The sequence below is a fragment of the Anomaloglossus baeobatrachus genome, chromosome 7 (assembly GCF_048569485.1).
Source record: "Anomaloglossus baeobatrachus isolate aAnoBae1 chromosome 7, aAnoBae1.hap1, whole genome shotgun sequence".
NCBI lineage: Eukaryota > Metazoa > Chordata > Amphibia > Anura > Aromobatidae > Anomaloglossus > Anomaloglossus baeobatrachus.
This window is the reverse complement of record NC_134359.1, coordinates 309,311,559-309,332,407: the sequence shown is the minus strand read 5'-3', so window position 1 is coordinate 309,332,407 and position 20,849 is coordinate 309,311,559. Positions and strand designations below refer to the sequence as shown.

General features: G+C 56.9%; 1 protein-coding gene across 1 annotated transcript; it reads left to right on the top strand.

Annotated features, from left to right (window-relative positions):
* The first annotated feature begins 836 nt into the window (after positions 1 to 836).
* On the top strand, positions 837 to 12,654 carry CD2BP2 (CD2 cytoplasmic tail binding protein 2). The gene is made up of 6 exons (XM_075319665.1): positions 837 to 1,019; positions 8,871 to 9,006; positions 9,086 to 9,243; positions 11,602 to 12,136; positions 12,209 to 12,303; positions 12,371 to 12,654. The coding sequence occupies exons 1-6, from the start codon at positions 957 to 959 to the stop codon at positions 12,479 to 12,481; spliced, it is 1,098 nt and encodes a 365-aa protein (XP_075175780.1). The 5' UTR covers positions 837 to 956; the 3' UTR covers positions 12,482 to 12,654.
* The last annotated feature ends 8,195 nt before the right edge of the window (positions 12,655 to 20,849 follow it).

Below are 20,849 nucleotides of genomic sequence, written 5' to 3'. Positions count from 1 at the left end.
CTCCTCCCTTCCTCAGGACAGACTCCTCCCTTCCTCAGGACAGACTCCTCCCTTCCTCAGGACAGACTCCTCCCTTCCTCAGGACAGACTCCTCCCTTCCTCAGGACAGACTCCTCCCTTCCTCAGGACAGACTCCTCCCTTTCTCAGGACAGACTCCTCCCTTCCTCAGGACAGACTCAGGACAGACTCCTCCCTTCCTCAGGACAGACTCCTCCCTTCCTCAGGACAGACTCCTCCCTTCCTCAGGACAGACTCCTCCCTTCCTCAGGACAGACTCCTCCCTTCCTCAGGACAGACTCCTCCCTTCCTCAGGACAGACTCCTCCCTTCCTCAGGACAGACTGGCAAAGAACATCAGATCTCTTTTTTGATATATGTTCTTTGCTGTCTGTCCTGAGGAAGGGAGGAGTCTCCCGAAACGACCTGTGATAAAATAAAGCAACATTAATCTCCAACCTTCTTGATCTGTTGGTCATTGGCGCGGCTTGACACCCAGCTCTACTACTCTCTGGTATCTGCCCACGTGGGGACCGCTGCCGTGGCTTGCAGTTACATGCTGTTATAGTTGTGACTTTCACAAGCCCTATAGGTGAGTAGGATTATCCCCTCCTAATACCCCCCTCATACCGGGGTAAGACCCTATTGCGCTCCTTTTCCACAGGTTTTTCTTCTGTGGGCGTGCTTGTCAGTGGGCGCCATATTGTGTGGGCGGACCTGTCTGTGGGCGTGCCCGTGAGTGGGCGGGGCCGCTTCACTCTTCAGCTGCCGAGCCAGGTAAGGGGGTGTGGCTTGATGCATGTCACGTGACCCTGATAAGCTGGCGCCGGCCGGTGACGTATTTCCTGCGCGTCTGACTTCATGAGGGAGCTGTGTCCGTGCTGGCGGTGAGAGCGGCCGCCGTGTGTGGAGGCGCTGCGCCCGGACACCGGATGTGATCGCCCGCGGCCCCTCCCAGGATGTCAAAGAGAAAAGTGACGTTCGAGGATCTCCCTGAGGATGAGGAGAGGAGCAAGAGAAGAGTGAGGAGCGTCCCATGCTATATATAGGGGGACTGGAGCGTCCCATGCTATATATAGGGGGGCTGGAGCGTCCCATGCTATATATAGGGGGGCTGGAGCGTCCCATGCTATATATAGGGGGGCTGGAGCGTCCCATGCTATATATAGGGGGGCTGGAGCGTCCCATGCTATATATAGGGGGGCTGGAGCGTCCCATGCTATATATAGGGGGGCTGGAGCGTCCCATGCTATATATAGGGGGGCTGGAGCGTCCCATGCTATATATAGGGGGGCTGGAGCGTCCCATGCTATATATAGGGGGGCTGGAGCGTCCCATGCTATATATAGGGGGACTGGAGCGTCCCATGCTATATATAGGGGGACTGGAGCGTCCCATGCTATATATAGGGGGGCTGGAGCGTCCCATGCTATATATAGGGGGGCTGGAGCGTCCCATGCTATATATAGGGGGGCCCGGAGCGTCCCATGCTATATATAGGGGGGCCCGGAGCGTCCCATGCTATATATAGGGGGGCCCGGAGCGTCCCATGCTATATATAGGGGGGCCCGGAGCGTCCCATGCTATATATAGGGGGGCCCGGAGCGTCCCATGCTATATATAGGGGGGCCCGGAGCGTCCCATGCTATATATAGGGGGGCCCGGAGCGTCCCATGCTATATATAGGGGGGCCCGGAGCATCCCATGCTATATATAGGGGGGCCCGGAGCGTCCCATGCTATATATAGGGGGGGTCCGGAGCGGCCCATGCTATATATAGGGGGGGTCCGGAGCGGCCCATGCTATATATAGGGGGGGGTCCGGAGCGGCCCATGCTATATATAGGGGGGCTGGAGCGTCCCATGCTATATATAGGGGGGGGGTCCGGAGCGGCCCATGCTATATATAGGGGGGCTGGAGCGTCCCATGCTATATATAGGGGGGGGTCCGGAGCGGCCCATGCTATATATAGGGGGGCTGGAGCGTCCCATGCTATATATAGGGGGGCTGGAGCGTCCCATGCTATATATAGGGGGGGGGGGTCCGGAGCGTCCCATGCTATATATAGGGGGGCTGGAGCGTCCCATGCTATATATAGGGGGGGGTCCGGAGCGTCCCATGCTATATATAGGGGGGGGGTCCGGAGCGTCCCATGCTATATATAGGGGGGCTGGAGCGTCCCATGCTATATATAGGGGGGCTGGAGCGTCCCATGCTATATATAGGGGGGGGGGTCCGGAGCGTCCCATGCTATATATAGGGGGGCTGGAGCGTCCCATGCTATATATAGGGGGGCTGGAGCGTCCCATGCTATATATAGGGGGGCTGGAGCGTCCCATGCTATATATAGGGGGGCTGGAGCGTCCCATGCTATATATAGGGGGGCCGGAGCGTCCCATGCTATATATAGGGGGGCCGGAGCGTCCCATGCTATATGTAGGGGTGCCTGGAGCGTCCTACGCTATGTGGAGGGGGGGGGAGTTTCTTCAGCGCTCTATTGGGAGACCCAGACGATTGGGGTATAGCTACTGCCCTCTGGAGGCCACACAAAGCACTACATTAAAAGTGCAAGGCCCCTCCCCCTCTGGCTATACCCCCCCGTGGTATCACGGGTTCTCCAGTTTTAGCTTTGTGTGCGAAGGAGGTCAGACATTCCATGCATAGCTCCACAGATTTTAGTCAGCAGTAGCTGCTGACTGTTTCGGATGGAAGAAAAGAGGACACATATAGTGTCCCCAGCATGCTCCCTTCTCACCCCTGGATGGTGTTGTAAGGTTGAGGTACCTATTGCTGGTACAGGGCTGGAGCCTGACATGCTGTTTTCCTTCCACATCCCCTGGTAGGGCTCTGTGGAAGTGGGATCCTGCCGGCCTCTCAGCTCTGATGCCGGGCTCCATCCACAGACCCATTAGAACCTGATGGATTCGGAGCAGGAGTACGATCAGGGACAGGGCCCTGCATCTTACAGGTACTCTGTGTCCCCGGCAGGCACAGACACACTCCGGGCTGGCTGGATGTTGTAGTGCGCCGGGGACCGCAATGTTGGAGTTAGTGTCCCTACAGATTACTGGGGGATGTTTTGTGTATGGGAACGCAGCGCCGACCCCCTCTGGACCGGGCGGCGCTGCTGTGACTTGTGGTGCGCCGGGGATCCGCCGTCCGCGCTTTTACGGCGGCGGCGGTTATAACTTTAGTCCCCGGCTTTTTGGGCCTAGGACGCCGGCAGCTCCGTTTCGTTCCCGCCCCCACCCTGTCATTCAGGGTAGGGGAGAGACGCTGTTCGCAAGCAGCGACGAGGGCTGGAGCCTGATTTACATGCTCCAGCCCTCACACTATGCACAGAGGGAAGCAGGCTTCCCGCTCTTGGCCAGGAACGCCCAGGGCCCGCCCCCCTTCCTCTCTCGAGACGCCGGCAGCCATTACATGCATGCCTGGCTGGAGGAAGGACGCAAGGCTCTGGGAGACCTGGACTAGGGGCTATCAGGCGACCACACACCCGCTTTTTAAGCGGGCGGTAAGCGTTTTTTCTGTGCTGGTCCCTCTAGTGCCTCACTGTGTATCAGTGTACTGGATACAGTTATATAGATATTGTATTTCTTGCACTGTGAGGTGCGCTTCTGGCTGCATATCCCAGATCGCTCTGTGGAAGCAGCAACATGTCATCCTCAAAACGCAAGGCGGCCAAGGCAAAAAGGGCTGTGTATACTGCGTGTGCTGCATGTGGGGCTAATCTACCAGCAGGCTCTGATGACCCCCATTGTGTGCAATGCTCCGACCCGTTGCTGCTTCGCCAGCCGGAGTCAGGAGAGGTAGCGACCCAGGCTGAGACGCTTGTAAGTTCTGCCCCGGTGACAGGGACGGACTTTGCAGTTTTTGCAGATAATATGTCTGTATCTATGGCAAAAATCCTTGAGACCTTGCAATCTATGCATGGGGCTCAGTCTCTGGGCACGGCGAGGCCTCTGTCCTCAGGTCCCCCTTACTTGGAATGTATCCAGCCCATAGGGGGGTCCCCGGCTTCACAGGCCGAGGATTATGACTCAGATGATGGCCCCAGCCACCCTAAGCGAGCTCGCTGGGAAAGACCCTCGACGTCTTCACACTGCTCAGGGTCTCAGCGCAATCAGTCTCCCTGTGATGTGTCTGATGAGAGTGATCAGGAATCCACTCCTGGAACCCCTCTCAACCTGGATACCCCGGATGGGGATGCCATGGTAGACGACCTTATCTCAGCCATCAATAGGATGTTGGATATTTCTCCCCCAGCCCCTTCAGCAGAAGAGGCGGCTGCGGAGCAGGAAAAGTTTCGTTTCCTTTATCCCAAGCGTAAATTGAGTGCTTTGTTAGATCACTCTGACTTCAGAGAATCAATCCAGAAGCACGACGCTCACCCGGAAAGGCGTTTCTCTAAACGATCTAAAGATACGCGTTTCCCTTTCCCCCCTGAGGTGGTCAAGCGCTGGACACAGTGTCCAAAGGTGGACCCCCCGATTTCCAAACTTGCAGCTAGATCCATAGTTGCAGTGGAGGATGGCGCTTCACTTAAAGATGCCAATGACAGACAGATGGACCTTTGGTTAAAATCTGTCTATGAAGCTATAGGCGCGTCGTTTGCTCCGGCATTCGCAGCCGTCTGGGCACTCCAGGCTATTTCAGCTGGCTTAGCAAAAGTGGATGCTATCATGCATCCAGCAGTGCCGCAAGTGGCGCACCTTACCACGCAGATGTCGGCGTTTGCGTCTTACGCTATCAATGCGGTCCTAGAATCTACCAGTCGCACCTCAATGGCGTCCGCCAATTCGGTAGTTTTGCGCAGAGCCTTGTGGTTAAAGGACTGGAAAGCGGATGCTGGTTCCAAAAAATGTTTAACCAGTTTGCCTTTGTCTAGAGAGAGACTGTTTGGCGAGCCATTGGCTGACATCATTAAGCAGTCCAAGGGTAAAGACTCCTCTTTACCACAACCCAGAACACCCAAACCTCAGCAGAAAAAGTGGCAGCAGAGGTTTCAGTCCTTTCGAGGTTCGGGCAAGACACCATTTACTTCGTCCAAAGGGACTCAGAGGACGCAAAGAAACTCAGATTCGTGGCGGACTCACACACGCCCCAAGAAAGCAAATGGAGGTACCGCTTCCAAAGCGGCTACCTCATGACTTCCAGCCCCCCCCCTCCGCATCGCCGGTCGGGGGCAGGCTCTCCCGCTTTTCCGGCATTTGGATGTCACAGGTCAAAGACCGGTGGGTGACGGACATTTTGTCTCGCGGGTACAGAATCGAGTTCAATTCTCGTCCTCCAGCTCGGTTCTTCAGAACCTCCCCACATCCAGACCGAGCAGATGCTCTGCTGCAGGCGGTGGATTCCCTAAAAGCGGAAGGAGTGGTTATCCCAGTCCCTCCTCAGGAACAAGGGCAAGGGTTTTACTCCAATCTCTTTGTGGTTCCAAAAAAAGAACGGCTCGTTCCGTCCTGTTCTGGACCTAAAACGGCTCAACAAGCATGTGCACGCCAGGAGGTTCCGGATGGAAACCCTCCGCTCTGTCATTGCCTCAATGTCCAGAGGAGACTTCCTTGCCTCAATAGACATCAGAGATGCTTATCTCCACGTGCCAATTGCTACAGAACATCAACGTTTTCTACGTTTTGTGATAGGAGACGACCATTTTCAGTTCGTAGCTCTTCCATTTGGTCTGGCGACAGCCCCACGGGTCTTCACCAAGGTCATGGCGGCGGTGGTAGCAGTCTTGCACTCTCAGGGACACTCGGTGATCCCTTACCTAGACGATTTATTGGTCAAAGCTCCCTCTCAGGAGGCATGCCAACTCAGCCTGAATGCTACGCTGGAGACTCTACAGTCTTTCGGATGGATCATCAACTTTCCAAAGTCGATCCTATCACCGACTCAGTCACTAACGTATCTTGGCATGGAGTTTCATACTCTAGCAGCGATAGTGAAGCTTCCGCTGGACAAGCAGCGGTCACTACAGACAGGGGTGCAATCTCTCCTGCAGGGCCAGTTGCATCCCTTGCGGCGCCTCATGCATTTCCTAGGGAAGATGGTGGCAGCCATGGAAGCAGTTCCCTTTGCGCAGTTTCATCTGCGCCCACTTCAATGGGACATTCTCCGCCAATGGGACGGGAAGTCAACGTCCCTGGACAGGAAAGTCTCGCTTTCCCAGACGGCCAAAGACTCTCTACAATGGTGGCTCCTTCCCACATCATTGTCTCAGGGAAGATCCTTCCTGCCCCCATCCTGGGCAGTATTCACGACAGATGCGAGTCTGTCAGGGTGGGGAGCAGTATTTCTCCACCACAGGGCTCAGGGGACGTGGACTCCGCAGGAGTCCACCCTTCAGATCAATGTTCTGGAGATCAGAGCAGTGTATCTTGCTCTACTGGCCTTCCAACAGTGGCTGGAAGGAAAGCAGATCCGAATCCAATCGGACAACTCCACAGCGGTGGCATACATCAACCACCAAGGAGGGACGCGCAGTCGGCAAGCATTCCAAGAAGTCCGGCGCATTCTAATGTGGGTGGAGGACAGAGCATCCACCATATCCGCGGTTCACATCCCAGGCGTAGAAAACTGGGAAGCAGACTTCCTCAGTCGCCAGGGCATGGACGCAGGGGAATGGTCCCTTCACCCGGACGTGTTTCAGGAAATCTGTCGCCGCTGGGGAGTGCCGGACGTCGACCTAATGGCGTCCCGGCACAACAACAAGGTCCCGGCATTCATGGCGAGGTCGCGCGATCAAAGAGCTCTGGCGGCAGACGCCTTGGTTCAAGATTGGTCGCAGTTTCAGCTCCCATACGTGTTTCCACCTCTGGCGCTCTTGCCCAGAGTGCTACGCAAGATCAGATCCGAGTGCAGCCGCGTCATACTCGTCGCTCCAGACTGGCCGAGGAGGTCGTGGTATCCGGATCTGTGGCATCTCACGATCGGTCGACCGTGGTCACTGCCAGACCGACCAGACTTACTGTCCCAAGGGCCGTTTTTCCATCAGAATTCTGCGGCCCTGAACCTGACTGTGTGGCCATTGAGTCCTGGATCCTAGCATCTGCTGGATTATCTCAGGGAGTCATTGCCACAATGAGACAAGCTAGAAAGTCGAATTCGGCTAAGATCTACCACAGAACGTGGAAGATTTTCTTGTCCTGGTGCTCTGCTCAGGGAGTGTCTCCCTGGCCATTTGCATTGCCCAAGTTTCTTTCCTTCCTGCAATCGGGGTTAGAAAAGGGCTTGTCGCTCAGCTCCCTTAAAGGGCAAGTTTCGGCACTATCCGTGTTTTTTCAGAAGCGTCTAGCACGTCTTCCTAAGGTGCGCACGTTCCTGCAGGGGGTCTGTCATATTGTGCCCCCGTACAAGCGACCGTTAGATCCATGGGATCTGAACAGGGTACTAGTTGCTCTCCAGAAGCCGCCCTTCGAGCCTCTGAAGGAAGTTTCCTTTTCTCGGCTGTCGCAGAAAGTGGCGTTTCTTGTTGCAATCACATCGCTTCGGCGAGTGTCTGAGCTGGCAGCTCTGTCCTCTAAGGCTCCCTTCCTGGTGTTCCACCAGGACAAGGTTGTGCTGCGCCCCATTCCGGAGTTTCTCCCTAAGGTCGTATCCTCTTTTCATCTTAATCAGGATATTTCCTTGCCTTCTTTTTGCCCTCATCCGGTTCACCGGTATGAAAAGGCCTTACGTTTGCTAGATCTGGTGAGAGCACTCAGAATCTACATTTCCCGCACGGCGCCCATACGCCGTGCCGATGCACTTTTCGTCCTTGTCGCTGGTCCGCGCAAGGGGTTGCAGGCTTCTAAAGCCACCCTGGCTCGATGGATCAAAGAACCAATTCTAGAGGCCTACCGTTCTGCGGGGCTTCCGGTTCCTTCAGGGCTAAAAGCCCACTCCACCAGAGCCGTGGGTGCGTCCTGGGCATTACGTCACCAGGCTTCGGCTCAACAGGTGTGCCAGGCAGCTACCTGGTCCAGTCTGCACACTTTCACCAAGCATTATCAGGTGCATACCTATGCTTCGGCGGATGCCAGCTTAGGTAGAAGAGTCCTGCAGGCGGCAGTGACACCCCCGTAGGGGAGGGCTGTTTTGCAGCTCTAACATGAGGTATTTATTTACCCACCCAGGGACAGCTTTTGGACGTCCCAATCGTCTGGGTCTCCCAATAGAGCGCTGAAGAAGAAGGGAATTTTGTTACTTACCGTAAATTCCTTTTCTTCTAGCTCTTATTGGGAGACCCAGCACCCGCCCTGTTGTCCTTCGGGATGTTTTTTTGTTGTTTGCGGGTACACATGTTGTTCATGTTGAACGGTTTTTCAGTTCTCCGATGTTATTCGGAGTTAATTTGTTTAAACCAGTTATTGGCTTCCTCCTTCTTGCTTTGGCACTAAAACTGGAGAACCCGTGATACCACGGGGGGGTATAGCCAGAGGGGGAGGGGCCTTGCACTTTTAATGTAGTGCTTTGTGTGGCCTCCAGAGGGCAGTAGCTATACCCCAATCGTCTGGGTCTCCCAATAAGAGCTAGAAGAAAAGGAATTTACGGTAAGTAACAAAATTCCCTTCTTCCCGGAGCGTCCCATGCTATGTGGAGGGGGGGGGTTACCCGGAGCGTCCTATGCTATGTGGAGGGGGGGGAGTTTCCCGGAGCGTCCCATGCTATGTGGAGGGGGGGGGGGTTCCCGGAGCGTCCCATGCTATGTGGAGGGGGGGGTGCCTGGAGCGTCCCATTTTACATACCGGGGGTGGTGGGGAGAATGCCAGGCTACTCATCATATATACAGGGGTAGGTGGCGCGTCTCGTCCTATTGTGCTGCTCGCGATGTGTCGGGGTTGCGGACTTGGCGGCCATCACTGATGAGGTCCTTACTTTCTATTCTTTAGTTTCCAGAGGCGGTCGGGGGTCCGGGCAGCCGCTTTAAGGGGAAGCATTCTCTGGACAGCGATGAGGAGGATGATGGAGACGATGAATCTGGAGCCGCCTCTAAGTACAACATGCTGGCCCCCGAGGATGTGGAGGGTAAGCGCCGGAGAATGTGGACTTATCTGCATGGACTCGTCTGCGCCGCCTCCACATGTGACACATTGTTATCACACAGGGCAGGAGAGCGCCACCCTGGAGTCTGAGGGCGGAGTGCAGATTACACCCTTCAATCTGAATGAAGAGATGGAGGAAGGACACTTTGACTCTGAGGGAAACTATTTCCTAAAGAAGGAAGCACAAATTCGAGACCACTGGCTGGAGAACATCGATTGGGTAAAAGACCTGCACAACAGCCGCTGAGGGTCTGTCCTCTGGTGGTGCCTCTCCCCCCCCTACCTACTGTCCTCTGGTGATGCCTCCCCCCCTTCCTTCTGTCCTCTGGTGGTACCTTCCCTCCCCCCCCCCCTTCCTTCTAGCTTCCGTCCTCTGATGGTACCTCACCCCCTTCCTTCTGGCTTCTGTCCTCTGGTGGTACCTTCCCTCTTTTCCTTCTGTCCTCTGGTGGATCCTCCCCTTTCCTTCTGTCCTCTGGTGGTTTCCCCCCCCCCTTTCCTTCTGTCCTCTGGTGGTTACCCCCCCCCCCCCCTTCCTTCTGTCCTCTGGTGGTTCCCCCCTTTCCTTCTGTCCTCTGGTGGTTCCCCCCTTTCCTTCTGTCCTCTGGTGGTTCCCCCCCCTTTCCTTCTGCCCTCTGGTGGTTCCCCCCCCCTTTCCTTCTGCCCTCTGGTGGTACCCCCCCTCTTCCTTCTGTCCTCTGGTGGTACCCCCCCCCCCCCTCTTCCTTCTGTCCTCTGGCGGTACCCCCCCCCCTTCCTTCTGTCCTCTGGTAGTGCCTCTCTCCCCTTCCTTCTGGCTTCTGTCCTCTGGTAGTGCCTCTCCCCCCTTCCTTCTGCCTTCTGTCCTCTGGTGGTGCCTCTCCCCCCTTCCTTCTGGCTTCTGTCCTCTGGTGGTGCCTCCCCCCCCTTCCTTCTGACCCCTGGTGGTGCCTCTCCCCCCCCCCCCCCCCTCCCTTCTGTCCTCTGGTGGTACCTTCCCCCCCCCCCCTTCCTTCTGGCTTCTGTCCCCTGGTGGTGCCCCCCCCCTTCCTTCTGGCTTCTGTCCTCTGGTGGTGCCCCCCCCCCTTCCTTCTGGCTTCTGTCCTCTGGTGGTTCCCCCCCCCCTTCCTTCTGGCTTCTGTCCTCTGGTGGTGCCTCTCCCCCCTTCCTTCTGGCTTCTGTCCTCTGGTGGTGCCTCTCCCCCCTTCCTTCTGGCTTCTGTCCTCTGGTGGTGCCTTTCCCCCCTTCCTTCTGGCTTCTGTCCTCTGGTGGTGCCTTTCCACCCTTCCTTCTGGCTTCTGTCCTCTGGTGGTGCCTTTCCACCCTTCCTTCTGGCTTCTGTCCTCTGGTGGTGCCTTTCCCCCCTTCCTTCTGGCTTCTGTCCTCTGGTGGTACCTTTCCCCCCTTCCTTCTGGCTTCTGTCCTCTGGTGGTGCCTTTCCCCCCTTCCTTCTGGCTTCTGTCCTCTGGTGGTGCCTCTCCCCCCCTTCCTTCTGGCTTCTGTTCTCTGGTGGTGCCTCTCTCCCCCCTTCCTTCTGTTCTCTGGTGGTGCCTCTCTCCCCCTTCCTTCTGTTCTCTGGTGGTGCCTCTCTCCCCCTTCCTTCTGTCCTCTGGTGGTGCCTCTCTTCCCCTTCCTTCTGTCCTCTGGTGGTGCCTCTCTTCCCCCTTCCTTCTGTCCTCTGGTGGTGCCTCTCTTCCCCCTTCCTTCTGTCCTCTGGTGGTGCCTCTCTCCCCCCTTCCTTCTGTTCTCTGGTGGTGCCTCTCTCCCCCCTTCCTTCTGTTCTCTGGTGGTGCCTCTCTCCCCCCTTCCTTCTGTTCTCTGGTGGTGCCTCTCTCCCCCTTCCTTCTGTCCTCTGGTGGTGCCTCTCTCCCCCCTTCCTTCTGTCCTCTGGTGGTGCCTCTCTCCCCCCTTCCTTCTGTTCTCTGGTGGTGCCTCTCTCCCCCTTCCTTCTGTTCTCTGGTGGTGCCTCTCTCCCCCTTCCTTCTGTCCTCTGGTGGTTCCTCTCTCCCCCCCTTCCTTCTGTCCTCTGATGCCTCTCTTCCCCTTCCTTCTGTCCTCTGGTGGTGCCTCTCTTCCCCCTTCCTTCTGTCCTCTGGTGGTGCCTCTCTTCCCCCTTCCTTCTGTCCTCTGGTGGTGCCTCTCTTCCCCCTTCCTTCTGTCCTCTGGTGGTGCCTCTCTTCCCCCTTCCTTCTGTCCTCTGGTGGTGCCTCTCTTCCCCCTTCCTTCTGTCCTCTGGTGGTGCCTCTCTTCCCCCTTCCTTCTGTCCTCTGGTGGTGCCTCTCTTCCCCCTTCCTTCTGTCCTCTGGTGGTGCCTCTCTTCCCCCTTCCTTCTGTCCTCTGGTGGTGCCTCTCTTCCCCCTTCCTTCTGTCCTCTGGTGGTGCCTCTCTTCCCCCTTCCTTCTGTCCTCTGGTGGTGCCTCTCTTCCCCCTTCCTTCTGTCCTCTGGTGGTGCCTCTCTTCCCCCTTCCTTCTGTCCTCTGGTGGTGCCTCTCTTCCCCCTTCCTTCTGTCCTCTGGTGGTGCCTCTTCCCCCTTGCTGCTGGCTCCTCGTGGCTTCTCTCCCCTCCGGCCGCTGTCTCTGATGGTCCTCAGTTCTGCAGGTTCGTATTAAGGAGCGTGAAGCGCCGCCCCCTTCTGCCGCTGCAGATCAGGACTCGGACTCTGATGAAGGCCGGGCGCCCATGGAGATGAGAAACCTCCTGGAGGAGATCCTGAAGGTGTTACTGCCAGGTGAAACCGTGGCCAAGGGCATTCAGCGCTTGGGAGGCGGCAGAACTCGGAAGAGACCTGGAGCGCAAAGGGTGAAACAAAGCAGAGCGCAGCGGAGCTCGGCCATGAAAGATGCAGCCGGGTCCAGAGTGCCCAGTACGGAGGACGGACGAGATGATGAGGCTGCAGAGCGGAGCGCGGTGGAGCCGAGTAGCACAGATCCACAGCAGGAGGATGAGCAGATGGAGCCTCTGGATCACCTCATCTCCCTGGCTGATCAGATGGTGGCCCTCGGGGTGTACGAGGTGTACCAGGACTCCTACGAGAAGCTGGCCTACAAACTGCGCACTATGGAGGCGCCGCCTGCACCCGCCCTGGACATGTTTGCAGATGAGGTGGAAGAGGAGAAGCTGGTGACAAAGGAAGGTAATGGCTTCAGGGTAAGGTCCTGGGGTCGGTGCGCAGGTGACCGCCTCTCACCCTCTCCTCTCTCTGCAGCTGTGCCGGCGGCGGATGAGGTTCTGTGGGAGTATAAATGGGAGAATGTGGAGGGTGCCGAGCTGTACGGCCCATTCACCAGCGCCCAGATGCAGGTAAGGAGCTGCACAGATGGGTGACGGGTGCGGCTTAGTGGAGTGTCATGTTTGGCTTCTGTTCCAGGAATGGGTGGAGGATGGATACTTCTCAGCGGGGGTCTACTGCCGGAGAGTGGACAGTTCCACCGGACAGTTCTACAACTCGTTACGACTGGACTTTGATCTCTATGTATGAGGATGACCTGTGGACGAGGTGTCTGCGAAGAAGCCGTGAGGTGCTGCGTGGGATTCTGGAGCTTTGGTTTTGCCGAAGGGCAAGAAGCCTTGAGGACGGCTGTGTCCTCTGCTGCTCCGAGGTTTGTGTGACGTGTGCGGCGTGAGATGTTTGTAATAAAGGACTTTTATCGACTCCGCTGCAGTCTGGATGGGGAAGCACAGCTCCCGCTGTCCCGCCTGCTCCCATGCACCCTTCTATACCCCCTGCTCCTACAGACCCTCGCTGCTGCTCCCCGTGCTCCTTTCCTGCAGGACCCTGCTGCACCGCCTGTTCCCGTTGCACCACCTGCTCTCATACACCCTCGCTGCTAGGCCCTGCTCCTCTGCAGTAGAGTACAATCTGTATTCTGCTCATCCCACCCTGTTGTTCATTGTCTCCCCAATTTGCCTCTGAAAGGAGGTTGGGCCTCGGTGTGCAAAGAAGTGGAGAAAATGCCCAAATTGCCCTATCCCCTGCTGCCTGCCCACCTCTCACCCCTGACTACGAGCCTCACCTCATCGCTGCCTGAACTCCTCCTGCTCCTGTCTACGAGCCTCAACTTTTCGCTGCTTGTCCTCTTCCAGTCCCCGACTATCAGCCTCACCTCATTGCTTCCTGTCCTCTTCGAGCTCCCGAATACAAGCCTTATTTCATTGCTGCCCGACCTCCTCCGACTATGAGCCTCACCTCATTGCTGCCTGACCTCCTCCGACTATGAGCCTCACCTCATTGCTGCCTGACCTCCTCCGACTATAAGCCTCACCTCATTGCTGCCCGACCTCCTCCGACTATGAGCCTCCCCTCATTGCTGCCAGACCTCCTCCGACTGAGCCTCACCTCATTGCTGCCAGACCTCCTCCGACTATGAGCCTCACCTCGTTGCTGCCTGACCTCCTCCGACTATGAGCCTCACCTCGTTGCTGCCTGACCTCCTCCGACTATGAGCCTCACCTCGTTGCTGCCAGACCTCCTCCGACTATGAGCCTCACCTCGTTGCTGCCAGACCTCCTCCGACTATGAGCCTCACCTCGTTGCTGCCCGACCTCCGACGACTATGTGCCTCACTTCGTTGCTGCCCGACCTCCGACGACTATGTGCCTCACTTCGTTGCTGCCCGACCTCCGACGACTATGAGCCTCACCTCGTTGCTGCCCGACCTCCTCCGACTATGTGCCTCACCTCGTTGCTGCCCGACCTCCTCCGACTATGTGCCTCACCTCGTTGCTGCCCGACCTCCTCCGACTATGAGCCTCACCTCGTTGCTGCCCGACCTCCTCCGACTATGTGCCTCACCTCGTTGCTGCCCGACCTCCTCCGACTATGAGCCTCACCTCGTTGCTGCCCGACCTCCTCCGACTACGAGCCTCACCTCGTTGCTGCCCGACCTCCTCCGACTACGAGCCTCACCTCGTTGCTGCCCGACCTCCTCCGACTACGAGCCTCACCTCGTTGCTGCCCGACCTCCTCCGACTACGAGCCTCACCTCGTTGCTGCCCGACCTCCTCCGACTACGAGCCTCACCTCGTTGCTGCCCGACCTCCTCCGACTACGAGCCTCACCTCGTTGCTGCCCGACCTCCTCCGACTACGAGCCTCACCTCGTTGCTGCCCGACCTCCTCCGACTATGAGCCTCACCTCGTTGCTGCCCGACCTCCTCCGACTATGAGCCTCACCTCGTTGCTGCCCGACCTCCTCCGACTATGAGCCTCACCTCGTTGCTGCCCGACCTCCTCCGACTATGAGCCTCACCTCGTTGCTGCCCGACCTCCTCCGACTATGTGCCTCACCTCGTTGCTGCCCGACCTCCTCCGACTATGAGCCTCACCTCGTTGCTGCCCGACCTCCTCCGACTATGAGCCTCACCTCGTTGCTGCCCGACCTCCGACGACTATGAGCCTCACCTCGTTGCTGCCCGACCTCCTCCGACTATGAGCCTCACCTCGTTGCTGCCCGACCTCCTCCGACTATGAGCCTCACCTCGTTGCTGCCCGACCTCCGACGACTATGAGCCTCACCTCGTTGCTGCCCGACCTCCTCCGACTATGAGCCTCACCTCGTTGCTGCCCGACCTCCTCCGACTATGAGCCTCACCTCGTTGCTGCCCGACCTCCTCCGACTATGAGCCTCACCTCGTTGCTGCCCGACCTCCGACGACTATGAGCCTCACCTCGTTGCTGCCCGACCTCCGACGACTATGAGCCTCACCTCGTTGCTGCCCGACCTCCGACGACTATGAGCCTCACCTCGTTGCTGCCCGACCTCCGACGACTATGAGCCTCACCTCGTTGCTGCCCGACCTCCGACGACTATGAGCCTCACCTCGTTGCTGCCCGACCTCCTCCGACTATGAGCCTCACCTCGTTGCTGCCCGACCTCCGACGACTATGAGCCTCACCTCGTTGCTGCCCGACCTCCTCCGACTATGAGCCTCACCTCGTTGCTGCCCGACCTCCGACGACTATGAGCCTCACCTCGTTGCTGCCCGACCTCCTCCGACTACGAGCAATGAATTGAGTACCCTATCAGTGACAATATCAGACGGGACTCCATGGCGTCTGACGATCTACAATCTCATGTATAAATACCAGAGCTAACATTTTAGCATTCGGTAAAGAGGGCAAGGCGATAAAATGTCATTTTGGAAAACCTGTCCACCAAAAGAAAAATGACCGTATTACTAGCAGAAGGAGGAGGCTCTGTAATGAAGTCCAGGGAAATATCCGACAAAGGTTTGCTAGGTACACTTAATGGTAGCAGATACCGAGAAGGAGGAGTGTGACGGCTTGGAATGTGCACAGGTGGGACAAGCTGACACGTAAGGGACCACATCCCTCCTGATTTTGGGCCACCAAAAATGATGCAACAGGAGAGCCAGCGTGGCCTTCACCCTAGGGTGAGCAGCCGGGACAGAATCATGATGCTCACCCTGAACCTCAAGGCGAAGGTTCAGGGGCACAAAAGACTTGTTAGCTGGAACCCCGGACGGTGCCTCAACCTGGGCATCCGCAATCTCAGACTCAAGCTGTGTACTGAGGGCCGCCACCACCACTACTACCTTCTGCAGGATGGACACCCGGTTCCTCATAGGGTTCTCCACCTGGAAAACTCCTGGACAACGCATCAGTCTTAAGGGCCATTTACACGCTGCGACATCGCTAACGATATATCGTCGGGGTCAAGGTGTTTGTGACGCTCATCCGGCGTCGTTAGCGATATCGTAGCGAGTGACATGTACGAGCGACCTTCAACGATCGCAAAAGAGGTAAAAATCGTAGGTTTTGGAGAGGTCGCTTATTTTCCAAAAATCGTATGTGCAGTAACGAGGTTGTTCCTCGTTCCTGAGGCAGCACACATCGCTGTGTGTGACATCACAGGAGCGACCAACATCTCCTTACCTGCGGCCGCCGGCAATGAGGAAGGAAGGAGGTGGGCGGGATGTTACGTCCTACTCATCTCCACCCCTCCGCTTCTATTGGGCGGCCGCTTAGTGACACTGAACAAACCGCCCCCTTAGAAAGGAGGCAGATCGCCGGCCACAGCGACGTCGCTAGGCAGGTAAGTAGTGTGACTGTTCCTAGCAATGTTGTGTGCCACGGGCAGCGATTTGCCCGTGATGCACAACCAACGGGGGCGAGTACGCACGCTAGCGATATCGCAGCGTGTAAAGTGCCCTTTTAGTGGTTTTAGAACCAGGATGGTAGGTAATAAAAAAATTAAACCTGTTCAACAACAACAACCACCGAGCTTGTCTCGGAGAAAGGCGCTTTCCTGACTTGAGATACAGTAGATTCTTATGATTCATGATGACAGTGACCGGGTGAATAGCTCCCTACAAAAAGTGTCTCCACTCCACAAATGCCAACTTAATGGTAATTCCCTATATCCAATCTCATAATTTCATTCAGAGGGCAATAACGTTTTAGAACAGACGGTACACCGACGTAGTTTACCACCTGATGGACCTTGAGACAATACAGCCCCCACCCCAACCTCAGAAGCGTCAACCTCCACAGTAAAAGGAAGTGACACGTCGGGCTGTATAAGTAGCGGTGCTGACGTGAAGCATTTTTTCAGATAGTCAAACGCATGTAAAGGGCTGTCAGGAAAGGCGGAAACAATATAACCCAAAAACGGCAGCTCCTGAACGGTGAATACACATTTCTCTAGCTTAGCGTACAACGTGTTTGCCCTGAGTATCTGCAACACCTGTCTAACATGTTCAAGTGTGACCTGAGCTCTAGAGAATAAATGAGAATGTCTTCTAAGTACAGTGGGTAGGGAAAGTATTCACAACCCCTTTAAATGTTTCCCTCTTTCTTTCATTGCAGCCATTTTGTAAATTCTAATGTGCACTCTGCTCCAATCCCCCATCTTCCCATCCCCCATCCTGACAAAACAAAGAACAGAAATTTAGAAATGTTTGCAAATTTATTAAACAAGAAAACCTGAAATATCCCATGGTGATAAGTATTCAGCCCCTTTGCTCAGTATTGGGTAGAAGGACCCTCCTTTTGAGCTAGTACAGCCATGAGTCGTCTTCGGATCCTGGATTTGGGGATCCTCGGCCATTCTTCCTTGCAGATCCTCTCCAGTTCCATCAGGTTGGATGGTGAACGTGGGTGGACGCCATTTTCAGGTCTCTCCAGAGATGCTCGGTTGGGTTTAGGTCAGGGCTCTGGCCGTGCCGGTCAGGAATGGTCACAGAGTTGTCCTGAAGCCGCTCCTTTATTATTTTAGCTGTGTGCTTAGGGTCATTGTCTTGTTGGAAGGTGAACCTTCGGCCAAGTCTGAGGTCCAGAGCATCTGGAGGAGGTTTTCTTACAGGATATCTCTGTACTTGGCCACATTCATCTTTCCTTCAATTGTAACCAGTCGTCCTGTCCCTGCCCCCATAGCACGATGCTGCCACCACCATGTCCCCTTTACCCTCTCAAAAACACCCTAAAAAAGCCAATAACACCTCATCAGGATTGTCGTAGATGAGACCGAGTGCAGAAAAAAAACATCCATAGACCCATACACGGGAATCGGGAGGCAAGGAAGATGCCCAAGATTGTGGGTCACCACTAAGAAGTGAGACCACAATACCCATGCCATGTACCACTCTACAAGAAGAAAGAGGACGCAGGTGGAAATACAACGTACGTGCCTCATGGAAGGCGACAAACCGGCTGTGATCCCCAGCAAACCAATATAGAATCAGCAGTTTAGGTTCAGCTGATTCGGCAACCAACCCGGACTGCGCCAAGGTGGAGGAGTGAACCGCCCCTTTTAATTTTGCCGCCTAGAGTGACAGCGCCTGCCTCACAAGGGAAGCTGCGGCGTCCATGAAAAGATTTGGATGGGTCGATAATAATGTCGCTATTGAAGAGCTTGGTGGGTTTGGGAACCTCCTTGCCCATCCCTCCACCTATGGTTTTGGTGGAAGGTTGTGTGTAATTCGAAGTGTCTAAAATGATTGCTTCCCTGGTCGTTCGTCGTTCTCCGCAGTATCTGGTGCACTGGTGGGGTTATGGTTCTGAGGAGAGGACTTGGGTGCCAGCTTCGGATATCCATGCCTGGTTAGATCTTTCCATCGCTGTCATCCAGAGAGACCTGGCCCAGAGGCTCCTCGTAGAGGGAGGAGTACGGTCACACGGCCTTCAGCTCTAACATCACCAGGTGTAATGGCGCCTTCTCACTCTTCACACGGCAGAGTCTGACCCGCCACCTGCTGGTTTGGAGTTGCCTAGTCAGAGTCGGGTGTTGACCAGTTGTGAGCTTATTAATGATCGGTCTGGCAGGAGTTAATTTCTGCTGGCCTGTGAATCGCTGCTTGGGTCACGGGTTTCTGGAGACCTATCACAGCCGCCTCCGCCGTTTCTAAGATGGTGGAGCCTGTTCCTCCATATGGATCATAAGTCAGCACACAACGGGTCGACTCCCGGCTCTAACTAAGCAACACTAAGGCACTGGGTGGCCCGTCAGCCTCTGCAGTGTGAACAGAGTCCGAAGACGCCATGACACCTGGCGAGTGTAGAGCTGAATGCCATGTGACATATATACTATATATATATATATATATATACACCTGATGTGTGCGCACACTGCGACTAGTAATACATGAACTCCACCAGCGCTGGAGACAGTAATGATGTCAGGTCCTTAGCGGTTTATTATCAGAGCACACAGTTCATGTATCAGTATGGCGGTGTGCGGACACACTGCAGATCCTCACCGCGTAACCTGCACAGAACACGCTGCTGACCACGAATCCATCAGCCACACAAATCGCCAGCAAGGGACCTTCCCGGGATCAGAGGTCCGGAGCGGCAGCAGGACCCCCACATATCACTCAGAATGGAAAAATTCCCAGAAAAAGTGCAGCAAATCCCGGAGATGAGACCGGCTCTAACCCCTCACCACCGCTCCCCCGACCTGTGTGCACTGGCTCTAACCCCTCACCACCGCTGCCCGACCTGTGTGCACTGGCTCTAACCCCTCACCACCGCTGCCCGGCCTGTATACACCAGCTCTAACCCCTCACCACCGCTGCCCGGCCTGTATGCACCAGCTCTAACCCCTCACCACCGCAGCCCGGCCTGTATGCACCGGCTCTAACCCCTCACCACCGCTGCCCGGCCTGTATGCACGGATCTAACCCCTCACCACCGCTGCCCGGCCTGTATACACCGGCTCTAACCCCTCACCACCGCTGCCTGGCCTGTATGCACCGGCTCTAACCCCTCACCACCGCTGCCCGGCCTGTATGCACCGGCTCTAACCCCTCACCACCGCTGCCCGACCTGTGTGCACTGGCTCTAACCCCTCACCACCGCTGCCCGGCCTGTATACACCAGCTCTAACCCCTCACCACCGCTGCCCGGCCTGTATGCACCAGCTCTAACCCCTCACCACCGCTCCCCGACCTGTGTGCACTGGCTCTAACCCCTCACCACCGCTGCCCGGCCTGTATGCACCGGCTCTAACCCCTCACCACCGCTGCCCGGCCTGTATACACCGGCTCTAACCCCTCACCACCGCTGCCCGACCTGTGTGCACTGGCTCTAACCCCTCACCACCGCTGCCCGGCCTGTATACACCAGCTCTAACCCCTCACCACCGCTGCCCGGCCTGTATGCACCAGCTCTAACCCCTCACCACCGCAGCCCGGCCTGTATGCACCGGCTCTAACCCCTCACCACCGCTGCCCGGCCTGTATGCACGGATCTAACCCCTCACCACCGCTGCCCGGCCTGTATGCACCACCTCTAACCCCTCACCACCGCTGCCCGGCCTGTATGCACCGGCTCTAACCCCTCACCACCGCTGCCCGGCCTGTATGCACCGGCTCTAACCCCTCACCACCGCTGCCCGACCTGTATACACCGGCTCTAACCCCTCACCACCGCTGCCTGGCCTGTATGCACCGGCTCTAACCCCTCACCACCGCTGCCCGGCCTGTATGCACCGGCTCTAACCCCTCACCACCGCTGCCCGGCCTGTATGCACCGGCTCTAACCCCTCACCACCGCTGCCCGGCCTGTATGCACCACCTCTAACCCCTCACCACCGCTGCCCGGCCTGTATGCACCGGCTCTAACCCCTCACCACCGCTGCCCGGCCTGTATGCACCGGCTCTAACCCCTCACCACCGCTGCCCGGCCTGTATGCACCAGCTCTAACCCCTCACCACCGCTGCCCGGCCTGTATGCACGGATCTAACCCCTCACCACCGCTGCCCGGCCTGTATGCACCGGCTCTAACCCCTCACCACCGCTGCCCGGCCTGTATACACCGGCTCTAACCCCTCACCACCGCTGCCCGACCTGTATGCACCGGCTCTAACCCCTCACCACCGCTGCCCGGCCTGTATGCACCAGCTCTAACCCCTCACCACCGCAGCCCGGCCTGTATACACCAGCTCTAACCCCTCACCACCGCTGCCCGGCCTGTATGCACCAGCTCTAACCCCTCACCACCGCTGCCCGGCCTGTATGCACCGGCTCTAACCCCTCACCACCACTGCCCGGCCTGTATGCACCGGCTCTAACCCCTCACCACCGCTGCCCGGCCTGTATGCACCGGCTCTAACCCCTCACCACCACTGCCCGGCCTGTATACACTGGCTCTAACCCCTCACCACCACTGCCCGGCCTGTATGCACCGGCTCTAACCCCTCACCACCGCTGCCCGGCCTGTATACACTGGCTCTAACCCCTCACCACCACTGCCCGGCCTGTATGCACCGGCTCTAACCCCTCACCACCACTGCCCGGCCTGTATACACCACCTCTAACTCCTCACCACCGCTGCCCGGCCTGTATGCACCGGCTCTAACCCCTCACCACCGCTGCCCGGCCTGTAT